General features: G+C 41.6%; 1 protein-coding gene across 11 annotated transcripts in view; it reads left to right on the top strand.

The window, feature by feature from the left end:
- The window catches only part of caska (calcium/calmodulin-dependent serine protein kinase a), a 425,905-nt gene that overhangs the window by 295,443 nt on the left and 117,182 nt on the right, over positions 1-13,280 (top strand). For all 11 annotated transcript variants that reach the window (XM_060929833.1, XM_060929830.1, XM_060929834.1 and 8 more), the window contains exons 4-5: positions 7,694-7,771; positions 10,855-10,927. In XM_060929833.1, coding sequence (XP_060785816.1) covers positions 7,694-7,771; positions 10,855-10,927 — 151 coding nt within the window. The remainder of the gene's footprint in view (positions 1-7,693; positions 7,772-10,854; positions 10,928-13,280) is intronic.

Here is a 13,280-nt window from a genome sequence, read left to right as displayed (position 1 = left end):
CACAGTGCATCAGAAAGATAAGCTGAGCTTATATATAGACAGAGTTCTTATCTGGTGAAGTGCAGCTGCTGCTTCTTGGATTTTCACATCTCTGGAAAGCAGAGCTGACAGACTGGTTGTTGGACATACGGAGTTCGCAAAACTGATTTCTAGGTGAGAACTGCAAAACCCGCAGTGAAACACGGAGGCTTTTTATAGCTGTTAGAAGAGCAGGGACCGACTTTTGTGGATGTTCCACAACGCTAAATGGAATTATGCACAGATAATAAAAGTATGTTGTACTTGTTATTAATTATTCATTTGCAAATTGCTGTGGTATAAGAGGAATACAGCACTTATAGAGCCATAACCCTGCTGAATGCAAACATGCACTAACCCCACTCCTTATTGACTGTTCTATATTATTTATTATCTATTATTAGTTTATCCACCTCAGTAGTGCAGTAATAACAAATGCAAAGTGCCCTGGTGGGTTTTTATTTTTACATTTTTTTTTTTTTATGTGCGTGTTGTACGCTGTTTTGGGTACTGTTCTATTTTATGTGGTCTTGTGTGGGTGTTTTTTTTTATTTATTTATTGGTCTGTTCTATTCCTATGTGGTCTTATTCTATTTTAATGTGGTCTTGCACTTTAAGGTTAGCTTTTAATTCCGTTGTACTTAGTACACTGACAATAAATTCTGTTTCTGATGTACTGTTATAGGAAATAGTGTTTCATTCAGTGGTGGTGGGGCGCAGTTCAGATTCGAATGCCAAACGTTGCCCTGAAATTTTTTTTAAAGGGTATATTAGTAATCTATTAAGATTGGACTGACTAAGTTTCTTCTTTAAAATAAATAAAAATCAAGTCCACCTTAAAGGAACAGTCCACCGTACTTCCATAATGAAATATGCTCTTATCTGAATTGAGACGAGCTGCTCCGTACCTCTCCGAGCTTTGCGCGACCTCCCAGTCAGTCAGACGCGCTGTCACTCCTGTTAGCAATGTAGCTAGGCTCAGCATGGCCAATGGTATTTTTTGGGGCTGTAGTTAGATGCGACCAAACTCTTCGGCGTTTTTCCTGTTTACATAGGTTTATATGACCAGTGATATGAAACAAGTTCAGTTACACAAATTGAAACGTAGCGATTTTCTATGCTATGGAAAGTGCGCACTATAATGACAGGCGTACTAACACCTTCTGCGTGCTTCGGCAGCGCATTGACATCTGAGCTCCATACAGCCCCAAAAAATACCATTGGCCATGCTGAGCCTAGCTACATTGCTAACAGGAGTAACAGCGCGTCTGACTGACTGGGAGGTCGCGCAAAGCTCGGAGAGGTACGGAGCAGCTCGTCTCAATTCAGATAAGAGCATATTTCATTATGGAAGTACGGTGGACTGTTCCTTTAAAATGTTACTGAAGTGGTAAGATGTCTCTGGTAAATGATGACATTTACTCACTGGAAGAATGTCTATTATGCACAAAATGGGAGTTCTTGAACTTGTATATAGAAAAAAACTTACAGCAAATAGATTAAAAAAATTACAGTAAATAGATAAGCTTTCTAATGTCAATCCTGTAGCCTTCATGTAGCAGTTCAGCAATGCTAAGCCTGCCAAATGAGGCAAAAAAAAAAAATTTTTTTTTGCCTCATTTGCATTTTTGAGAACTATGTTTAAAGTGCATATCACAGGTAAATTCAGGAGCAAGATCAATGTAATTCTCCTATTTTATATTAAACTTTGGCCAAATATCTGTCACATTTTGAATTTTGTGCAAATTTTTTTTTACCTTGCGCAATACCAGAAAAATTCAGTTGAAATCAAGCCATTTGAGGCGAATTGGTCCACCGCTGAAAAAACTTGGCATTTGGATTTCCCGGCAAACATTGATTTTCGTGACGTCGCGTGTGGGACGCCTCCCTCTGAATCCTACGTCAGCGCTGGTTTGTTTATGAGAAATCGACCTGGTGGTTTTCTGCAAATTTCTTCAACGTTATCGCGTAATTATTAAAATGGTTAACAGATGGATCGTAGGAGGGTGTAGCAACACCAGTCTTGATGGGATTAGTACTCATCGTTTCCCAAAAGACCGGACAATGAGAGAGAAATGGGGGCGCTTGGTCTACACAGGCTGTGCACTGAAACCGTGCAAAGCTCGCGCAGCCTGCTGGCGCTTCCGCAGGTAACGTCATGGATCTGGCTCCAGACTCCCTTGGGATTTTTCCAGACGCGTTTTATTTTATTTTATTTTTTTCTGCTGTAGACAGATGGCCTTGTGCAAAATTACCCTTCTGGATGAGTGTGTAAAGGGACTTTCATATTTAAAAAAAAAAAAAAAAACGAAATTGGTCCAGAATATGCACTTTAAGGTCTTGTGCCCCGTCGCTATCCACAACGCTTCAGTGCTGACACTTTGAAATAGCAAATGGGGAAAGCAATCAAAAGTATTTCTTGCATCCCATCCAGCCAACGCAACTCCGTTTGTCATAAGAGCAGGAGACACATATCTGTAGTTATATTAATGACAGGTGTGAACTTGGAAAGACACAGTCGAGAATTCTGCAACCACATTCGAGCAAAACAATACCGATTGGCTGCCAATAAAAGTGGGAGTGTCTGGGGCATAGATTGCTGCATCCTGTAGAGGGTAGGCTCAGATTACCTGATTGCAAAAGGCCTTACATAGGCTGCGTTTGAAACGGAAGGTTGCCGTCTTTTTGTCTCGCTGTAATAGACAGGCGTCTCATCAGGCAGGACTTTCGACTAAAAGCATCTTCTAAAGACGTTCGTTTTGAACAACCTTTTAGGATGGCATTTACAGTAACGTGTCATGTCAGGATGTTAGATCAGTTAGTCAACTAGCTAATACCAAAGGGTTAGCTAGTTGACTAACTGATGCCTCACGAATCCTATCAAACAGTTGGTTACGGTCACAGGGTTATTAGAGAGTATCATGTTTATTTCTTAGTAACTTTTTTTTTTTTAAACATGAGCCAAAAAGCCCCGAAGCTTGTATTTGGATATGAAATCACTTTTCTGTTAAGTTTGGTCCACCATCATTTTTCCCCATTGCTTGAGAGAGCTGCTGCACATATTTATTGGTAATGGGCAGTATCGAGGATATATTGATGTTGCCTTCAACTGGGGACAGGAAGTGTATGTAACCCGGAAGTATAAATATTCACAGAGTGGCACGGTGGCGTAGTGGTTAAGCACTGTCGCCTCACAGCAAGAAGGTTCTGGGTTCGAGCCCAGTGGTCGACGGGGGCCTTTGTGTGAGGAGTTTGCATGTTCTCCCCATGTCTGCGTGGGTTTCCTTCGGATGTTCCGGTTTCCCCCACAGTCCAAAGACAGGTTAACATGAGGCAGCCTTGGGCTGAAGTGCCCTTGAGCAAGGCATCTACAACCCCGATTCCAAAAAAGTTGGGACAAAGTACAAATTGCAAATAAAAACGGAATGCAATAATTTACAAATCTAAAAAACTATTGTATTCACAATAGAACATAGACAACATATCAAATGTCGAAATTGAGACATTTTGAAATTTCATGCCAAATATTGGCTCATTTGAAATTTCATGACAGCAACACCTCAAAAAAGTTGGGACAGGGGCAGTAAGAGGCTGGAAAAGTTAAAGGTACAAACAAGGAACAGCTGGGGGACCAAATTGCAACTCATTAGGTCAATTGGCAATAGGTCATTAACATGACTGGGTATAAAAAGAGCATCTTGGAGTGGCAGCGGCTCTCAGAAGTAAAGATGGGAAGAGGATCACCAATCCCCCTAATTCTGCGCCGACAAATAGTGGAGCAATATCAGAAAGGAGTTCGACAGTGTAAAATTGCAAAGAGTTTGAACATATCATCATCTACAGTGCATAATATCATCAAAAGATTCAGAGAATCTGGAAGAATCCCTGTGCGTAAGGGTCAAGGCCGGAAAACCATACTGGGTGCCCGTGATCTTCCGGCCCTTAGACGGCACTGCATCACATACAGGCATGCTTCTGTATTGGAAATCACAAAATGGGCTCAGGAATATTTCCAGAGAACATTATCTGTGAACAAAATTCACTGTGCCATCCGCCGTTGCCAGCTAAAACTCTATAGTTCAGAGAAGAAGCCGTATCTAAACATGATCCAGAAGCGCAGACGTCTTCTCTGGGCCAAGGCTCATTTAAAATGGACTGTGGCAAAGTGGAAAACTGTTCTGTGGTCAGACGAATCAAAATTTGAAGTTCTTTATGGAAATCAGGGACGCCGTGTCATTCGGACTAAAGAGGAGAAGGACGACCCAAGTTGTTATCAGTGCTCAGTTCAGAAGCCTGCATCTCTGATGGTATGGGGTTGCATTAGTGCGTGTGGCATGGGCAGCTTACACATCTGGAAAGACACCATCAATGCTGAAAGGTATATCCAGGTTCTAGAGCAGCATATGCTCCCATCCAGACGACGTCTCTTTCAGGGAAGACCTTGCATTTTCCAACATGACAATGCCAAACCACATACTGCATCAATTACAGCATCATGGCAGCGTAGAAGAAGGGTCCGGGTACTGAACTGGCCAGCCTGCAGTCCAGATCTTTCACCCATAGAAAACATTTGTCGCATCATAAAACGGAAGATACGACAAAAAAGACCTAAGACAGTTGAGCAACTAGAATCCTACATTAGACAAGAATGGGTTAACATTCCTATCCCTAAACTTGAGCAACTTGTCTCCTCAGTCCCCAGACGTTTACAGACTGTTGTAAAGAGAAAAGGGGATGTCTCACTGTGGTAAACATGGCCTTGTCCCAACTTTTTTGAGATGTGTTGTTGTCATGAAATTTAAAATCACCTAATTTTTCTCTTTAAATGATACATTTTCTCAGTTTAAACATTTGATATGTCATCTATGTTCTATTCTGAATAAAATATGGAATTTTGAAACTTCCACATCATTGCATTCCGTTTTTATTTACAATTTGTACTTTGTCCCAACTTTTTTGGAATCAGGGTTGTAACCCCCAAATGCTCCCCTGGTGCTGTAGCATGGCTGCCCACTGCTCTGAGTATGTGCGTGTGCTCATTGCTCACTCGTGTGTGTGCATGCGTGTGTTCACTGCTTCAGATGGGTTAAATGCAGAGGATGAATTTCACTATGCTTGAGTGTGCATGTGACAAAGGCTTCTTCTAAGAGAAGTCTCATCTCATTATCTGTAGCCGCTTTATCCTGTTCTACAGGGTCGCAGGCAAGCTGGAGCCTATCCCAGCTGACTACGGGCGAGAGGCGGGGTACACCCTGGACAAGTCGCCAGGTCATCACAGGGCTGACACATAGACGCAGACAACCATTCACACTCACATTCACACCTACGGTCAATTTAGAGTCACCAGTTACCCTAACCTGCATGTCTTTGGACTGTGGGGGAGACCGGAGCACCCGGAGGAAACCCACGCGGACACGGGGAGAACATGCAAACTCCACACAGAAGGGCCCTTGCCGGCCACGGGGCTCGAACCCGGACCTTCCTGCTGTTAGGCGACAGCGCTAACCACTACACCACCGTGCCACCCCCTAAGAGAAATGCAGCAGATATTATTTGAAACCTATTTTTAATGAATGCTGACATGCTATCAGATGGGAGTACGAGTAAACAATTTTTATTTCATTATCATTTTGCATGATTTATGATTAACTTGTTTACGTAGACTTCCTTCTCTAGGTTTTTTTTTTGGTGGGGGCAGCCCCCTGTATTGATGAGCCGCCACTGATTTCATTACTCATCAGAAGATCCCTCCAGCTAACTGCTAGTAACCAAGCTCACTTTTGTTACAGGTAGATGTAAGTTTTTAGCGTCTGACCCTGTTTACATTTCTATAGTCAGACCTGTTTATAAGAGTAGGCAAACCTGTCAGATTTCCCATAGCGTTCATTCAGTCAGCTTTAACATGGTCAGGGTGGTGCAGGATCCGAAGCTTATCTCAGGAACACTAGGCAGGAGGTCAATCACATTGCACTAGTATACACCCATTCACACCTTGGGATAATTTAGTAAAGCCAGTCGTCCTAACAGCATGTTTTTGAAGGCGGGAGCAAACCAAAGGAAACCCATATGAACATAGGGGACCATGTGAAACTCCATACAGACAGCAACTGGCGCTCAGGATTAACTCAGGAACCTGGTGCTTTGAGGTGGCAGTGCTACCTGCTGCACCATCCATTTTACCGTAACGATTTTATTTATCACAGATGTTGTGTCAGCTAGTACACTTAGGCTATGTTCACATTGCAAGGATAAAGTGACTCGGATCACTTTTTTTTTTTGCCTTAATGTGACAATCTGATATTTTCAGGGCTGTGTGGATGCAGAAATCAAATTAGATCTGAGTCACTTTCAAATATGGTCCTAGATGGGATCCATATCTGATTTGTCGCCATGTGACATAAATGGAGAACAGTCAGATTGGAATTCATATGGTGTTTTGCCTGTACGCATGCACCGAGCGCTGTCTTCATCAGTGGCACAAGTAGCGTGGCAAACCAACAATGGAGGAGAACGCCAATAAATACAGAAACATCAAAAGCTACCCATCTGGCGCTTTTTTTCCCCCCCTCACCTTCTCAACCTGATCATGTGCAGCTGATGAACTGTTTGCTGTCCTTCCCAGCAAAATGTGACGCATGCATTAGCTACTAACACATCCATTGAGTTGGTTTTAACACTGAGTCATCTCAGGAATATGACATTTGTTGTTGATAACACACAGATGACTTGTGCAAAAACATCTCAATATGCGCAGGCGTCCCGTTTCAGAGGACAGATGCTTTCACGTTACAGTTAGATACAGGTCACTAGTAATTATGAATGTGAACCATCAAGGCAGGCAAATCTGAGCAAAAATCAGAATGAAACATTAAGGCTTGTAATGTGAATGTAGCCTCACTTAGCACTTGGGTTCCTATGTGAGGGTTTTTTATAGAAGTTTGGTGAAGGTTTCTCATCTCATCTCGTTATCTGTAGCCACTTTATCCTGTTCTACAGGGTCGCAGGCAAGCTGGAGCCTATCCCAGCTGACTACGGGCGAAAGGCGGGGTACACCCTGGACAAGTCGCCAGGTCATCACAGGGCTGACACATAGACATAGACAACCATTCACACTCACATTCACACCTACGGTCAATTTAGAGTCACCAGTTAACCTAACCTGCATGTCTTTGGACTGTGGGGGAAACCGGAGCACCCGGAGGAAACCCACGCGGACACGGGGAGAACATGCAAACTCCACACAGAAAGGCCCTCGCCGGCCACGGGGCTCGAACCCGGACCTTCTTGCTGTGAGGCGACAGCGCTAACCACTACACCACCGTGCCGCCCGGTGAAGGTTTCTGTTGCAAAAAAAACCAAAAACAAAAGTGAAGTTTGCACTGTTAACATTCTTGACCCAAGCGCAAATCTGTAGAATCAGGATTTAACATTCAAAAATGATGTTTTTGGAGCTCTGGTGTGTTTTAAGAGTTCTCTGAAATCAAGTCAGTGTTACAGAATCCTGAAGAGTTTCCACTGGTCCTGTTTTTCTCTTTGGATAATGAATGATGGGTCATTAATATGTTTTGTGTGTGTGTATACATATAAAATATCCCCCCCCCCCCCCCCCCCCCCCCAAGACATTTCAATTATGTCATGATAAATCGATTCTTCTCTCTGTCTTCCTCTATTTCAGTATGGATGGAGCAGACCTCTGTTTTGAGATTGTGAAAAGGGCAGACGCTGGGTTTGTCTACAGTGAGGCTGTAGCCAGGTAAGCATTTCTGTGCCCTTAACCTAAGCTGATGAAAAACCTTCATTCTACATTGTAAATCAAGTAGCTCTTCGGATCACTGGTTTCTTTTGAAATCACTCCTGGAAAGAAGTGTGACTTGGAAACTACAGGTGAACTTTGGCACTGTACCAGAGTAATTATGCAGCACCTTGCTGACCGTTTTCCCACAAAGCACTGCACATTATACTGATGTATTGGGCACCGTTCAAACTACAAAGAAAGTGTTTTGATCTCCTCAACCTCTCCAGCAGGCCTGTTGGGCTGCTGCTTAAATTAGATTGGATTATTGCTTCCCTTTACTATTTACCACTTAAAGGACATGGGACATGGATTTCTTTCTGGGTATAATTATGTATAAAGGACATAAGAAATGCCATCTAAATCACTGCAGGGCGTCAAAAATGTGAAAATCATCACGTTATTCAACTTTTTTATACATCAGCATAAAACAATGATTCGTTAATTAGCTAAGCGGTCACGTGACCCGTGACGTCACAAAAACTTTTCAAGGAGCCAGCGCTTGGGAATCTAATGTAAACAGGTTACCGAAATGGACACCATCGACAGTGACATTCCCGATGTTTCACAGAGATGTGAAGTTAGACCCTATCAATTCGAACCGATAGCTGGAAATTCACATGAACATAGATCTTGTCTTTACTCTGACGGGTCAGATGATTCTGAGAGTGAGAGTTCATTCAGTCCCCATGAAACTGAAAGCGGTCGGCTCGATAACACTTCCTGGTAAGTTAAAAACAATTCTGCTCAAAGGCTAATGATCTGTTGAAAGAAGTATTATTTTTGTATCATACATTGAAAGTTCATCATAGATCTAGCTAAAGTCCGTTGCAAGCTAGTTTTTTTTTTTTGGTTGATATTTTTCGAGATTGATTGAGATACAATGCTTCCAGAGTCCGAGATGAAAACATTCAAAATGGTGAAACGAGTCAGAATTATGATAATCAATAATTGATACACCCAAAATTATAATACTAATCCTTACCTCGGCTTTCAGTCGCTTAGCGAATGCACCTCGGCATTTTTCCGCATGAGGCCCATGGTAAAACCACACTTCCAGGAGGGGCTGCCGTCTGCCTCCCAAGCCGGCCAAGAGCGCTCCTCGTCGGGCACGGCCAGGCGGGCGAATGCCCTGGTCCGTCCGCCCTGTCTAAAAAAAATAATGTTACAACTCCGAGTGAAGGTATCAATGCGCTGTCGAAGCACGCAGAAGGTGTTAGTACGCCTGTCATTATAGTGCGGACTTTCCATAGCATAGAAAATCGCTGCGTTTCAATTTGTGTAACTGAACTTTGTTTCATATCACTGGTCATATAAACCTATGTAAACAGGAAAAACGCGGAAGAGTTTGGTCGCATCTAACTACAGCCCCAAAAAATACCATTGGCCATACTGAGCCTAGCTACATTGCTAACAGGAGTGACAGCGCGTCTGACTGACTGGGAGGTCGTGCAAAGCTCAGAGAGGTACGGATCAGCTCGTCTCAATTCAGATAAGAGCATATTTCATTATGGAAGTACGGTGGACTGTTCCTATTTAAATGTCCATTAATGTTACAGGATTTCTTGACTGTCTCTACAGTTTTTGGAATGTTAGGCCCTGTATATTATGGCGCTATCACTGCCTCCGTGAACCCGGCTATACGGCCTCTTAAATTTGGCTTGGCAATTAATATCGCTCAGTACCTGAGTATTAATGTTGAAAGAATCCTCAGTGAAATGGTCCGAACACAGTTTGTGGGAAACAGTAGGTGCAAAGTTTTTTCTACGGCAGTAGTGAGCCCACACTTTCCTCAGCTTCGGGTCCTTGGGGAATGCAAAAAAACTTACTCCAGGGCATTTCCCATTGGAATTATTGCAACCATAAGCAGCACAATACACCATGATGTCCAATGTACGTTAAAGACTATAAAAACAATTTTCTTGTCATTCACTTCTCCATATTCATCTACCCGCTTGTGCTGTGCCCGAAAGTTTTTGTGACGTATGATCACGTGACAGCTGCTCTTCCAGTTGTAAAATATGCATATCGGAGCTCGAGCAGAAATGCCATATAATCATCACGAATATAACGATTTTGCTGAATTTAATAGATGATTTTGTATGTGTTGATGCAATTACCGTATTTTCTGGACTATAAGCCGCTACTTTTTTCCTAGGTTTTGAACCATGCGGCTTATACAAAGGTGCGGCTATTCTGTGGATTTTTCTTCCACCGCTAGGGGCGCTCTAACCGGAAGTAGAATCAAAAATAAGATAGACGAAAAATCAATGCAAAGAAGAATTAGCAGATCTTTAGCAGATAGAACACGCACGACAAATTACTAACTGGTAATTATTTTCAAATCCAGCGAAGATGATTAAAGTGACTTGTGGTTTCAAACACAGGAGAAATGAAGGTAAATAAATACTGGTTATTTTCTCTTGGTTCTGTTCCGTTTTAATCAGCAAAGTTGCTGCCGTGTTAAAAGGCACTGTTCGGAAAGAATCTGTTCAGGTACATACATGTACATTTACAGTACAAAATCGTTCTGTACATGCAGTAAATATCTAATTTTTCAACATGGATATCTGCGGCTTATAGCCCGGTGCGGCTTGTATATCTTTTTAATTTTTTTAAAAAAATAGAGCGGATGCGGCTTATATACAGGTGCGCTCTATAGTCCAGAAAATACGGTAATTCATATTTTTAATGGAAAGAAACTGATATAGCGTGCATTTATGTTTCATGTCCCATGTCCTTTAAATCAAAAACATTACTACTGATAATGGAGAATGATATGGGTTTGTAGACGCTCTTACTGTGATCTGTCAAAATTCTTCTAAAGCTCATACAGACCTGTGGCCTGTATCTGAAACCCATAAACCCACAGTGAGAATGAAGCTCTGACATTCTGACCTGGAAATAGACCCACCTGGTTCTCCTCCAGCACAAACCTGTATAAAACTTTACAAACCTGTTTTACACTCAAGAAGCTTTTGTACACAGTTATACTGAGTGCTTGGTTTCTCTCCTTTTCCTTCTTACTACTTCTGCTTTTTTAGTCATTACATGAGACAGATCCTTGAAGCGCTGCGGTACTGCCATGACAACAACATCATTCATCGAGATGTAAAGGTAGGTTCAGTGTTGCCTTTCTGAAAAATCATTCTCTGCCAAGTTTCACAAAGCTCCAGTATACAAATTTGTATGTTCTTTTTCTCTGGGTTTCATGCACACTTCCTTTCTTAGACCCACACTGTTGGTTCTACTTTGTGGATGTGTGAGATGACCGAGCTGATGAACATTTTGATTCTCGTTAGTTTAGTCCTTACTATTTTGTTTCATGTCCCTTTTCAGAGAAGTACTAGGGTAACCTGGGGATAAAAACGTACACGACAGTGATGTTTGAAAAAGCATATTATTCTGTTATTACATTACTCTCTTACTTGGAAGAACAAAAATGTTGCTGTATTTATTTTTTGTATTTTAGTCTTATACTGGAAATCAGATTTAATAGCCTTTGGGAGTTCTGCATGCAAAGTGGTGTTTGGTGGGTTTTAAAAAAAAAAAAAAATTATTTTAAATCTGATTTACGTACAAGACCTTTATGTTAGGTGAGATGAGATGTAAAGGTACAGTTACCAGTCAAACGTTTGGATACACCACCTCATTCATACCTTTTTCTGAATTTTGACGATACACTGAAGAACAATACGGAAGGCCTCAAAACTATGAAATAATGTATGGAATTATGTGGTGAGCAAAAGTGTTTGTTTTTTGAAAAAGAAAAAAGTTTTACTCCTTTTTAGATTCTTAAAGTAGCCACTGTTTACCTTGACACTTTGCATGCTATTGGCATTATCTTAACCAGCTTCATGAGGTGGTCACCTGGAATGCTTTTCAATTAAAGCCTCAGTCACAACCGGCCGTACGTGCTCCTACGGCCGGTCTACGTGCAAGAAACGCACGGAGGGCACGCGTGTGACGTGCTGATTTTCGAGCCGTAGACTGGCCGCAGACCGGCCGCAGAGGTTCTTTGTCATGTCAAACAAACTCTACGGGCGCTTACGTTTTTTTCAGGTTGCAAGACAAACTTACGGCCAACGTGCGTCTTTCTCCACGAGCAAAAAAAAAACGCAGCGATTTGGGGAAACACCGAAAATCGCATGGCCAAAAAAATCGTACGTCCGGTTGTGACCTAGGCTTAACAGGTCTGCCTCGTCAAAAGTTGATTAGTGCAATTTTTTGCTTTCTTAATGTATGAGATCAAACAGGAAATAATACAGTAAATAGCTCTGTTCCACAATGGTAGTAATCCATATTATGTCAAGAACCGCTCAACGAAGTAAAGAGAAACAGCAAGGTGTGTCCAAACTTCTGACTGGTACTGATTACCTGCAGGAATTTGGCCCACATACCTTAAATGCACTAAAATGTACATTAGATTCACACATTCTCACAGACACACAAGCCTGTATACAATACTACATCGGCTACGCTGATGGTGCAGGAAGAGTCTGACATAGTAAACAAGCCACATGCAAAATCATACCATTCACCCTGCACCGTCATGCCAGCCACTGGTAAACTTCTCAGACTAGGTTCACACTTTTTTTTCCATGTAGACGTACCTTTTTATTCTGACAAAAAAAAAAGTACATAATGTTCACATAACACTGTTACTGCTTATAGAGAGGGTAAATAAGTATTTAGACACTTTTTTTAAAACATAATTCCAGCACACTTCTAATTTACACACACACAATGTCTTCAAACTGTATTTGCAAATATAAACCAAAAAAGGTAGGTAAAACAAACAAGTTTATAAATTGTATCAAAAATAAATCGGAATATTGTTTGTGTGTGTGTATTAGGTTATATAAAAATTCTAGATACCATATAAACACTGTACATATCTGTATACAAGATATAAATGTTCTTATGTGAATTGCACCTCCTGTCATTATGAAAGACATTCTGCATTTTATAATGCTACAGCTGCCTACATGTGCAGGAGGCAAGCTATTATTCGAGTGATCTGCGACAATTCCCGTGTCCAGCTGCATTATCAGCCCTATTTGGAGTGCCGGTTTTGGATGAGGCTGGGATTGGCTCCAGCCAAGGCAGCCTGGCTTTTCCTCTATTCCTTAATCGGATGGAGCAGTTGGGAAAACGATTGGTATTACATTGCTAATTATACTTTTAATGACTAATGGGAAGGGAGTTAAAGAAATGAACAAGAGGAGAGGTTGCTAGTGCAACCCAGCAGTTGCTGCAAAAGAATAATCAACAGATCTCAATTTTTTTTCTTCTCCCCCGCCACAGTATTAAATGCATCACTTTGTACTTGTGCTAAAAGGAAAAAGTGCATGTACGAAGTGCTATGTGTAATGTGAGCAGATTTCCTTTTATCATAAGTCTGTAGAAGAAGAGATTTTATTTTTTTCGTGGTCCGGTTTCCATCAAATCCTGCGCTCTGATTGGCTGG

This window comes from Neoarius graeffei, chromosome 9, assembly GCF_027579695.1.
Source record: "Neoarius graeffei isolate fNeoGra1 chromosome 9, fNeoGra1.pri, whole genome shotgun sequence".
Lineage (NCBI taxonomy): Eukaryota > Metazoa > Chordata > Actinopteri > Siluriformes > Ariidae > Neoarius > Neoarius graeffei.
The sequence above is the reverse complement of the archived record's forward strand: the minus strand, read 5'-3'. Positions and strand labels throughout refer to the sequence as shown.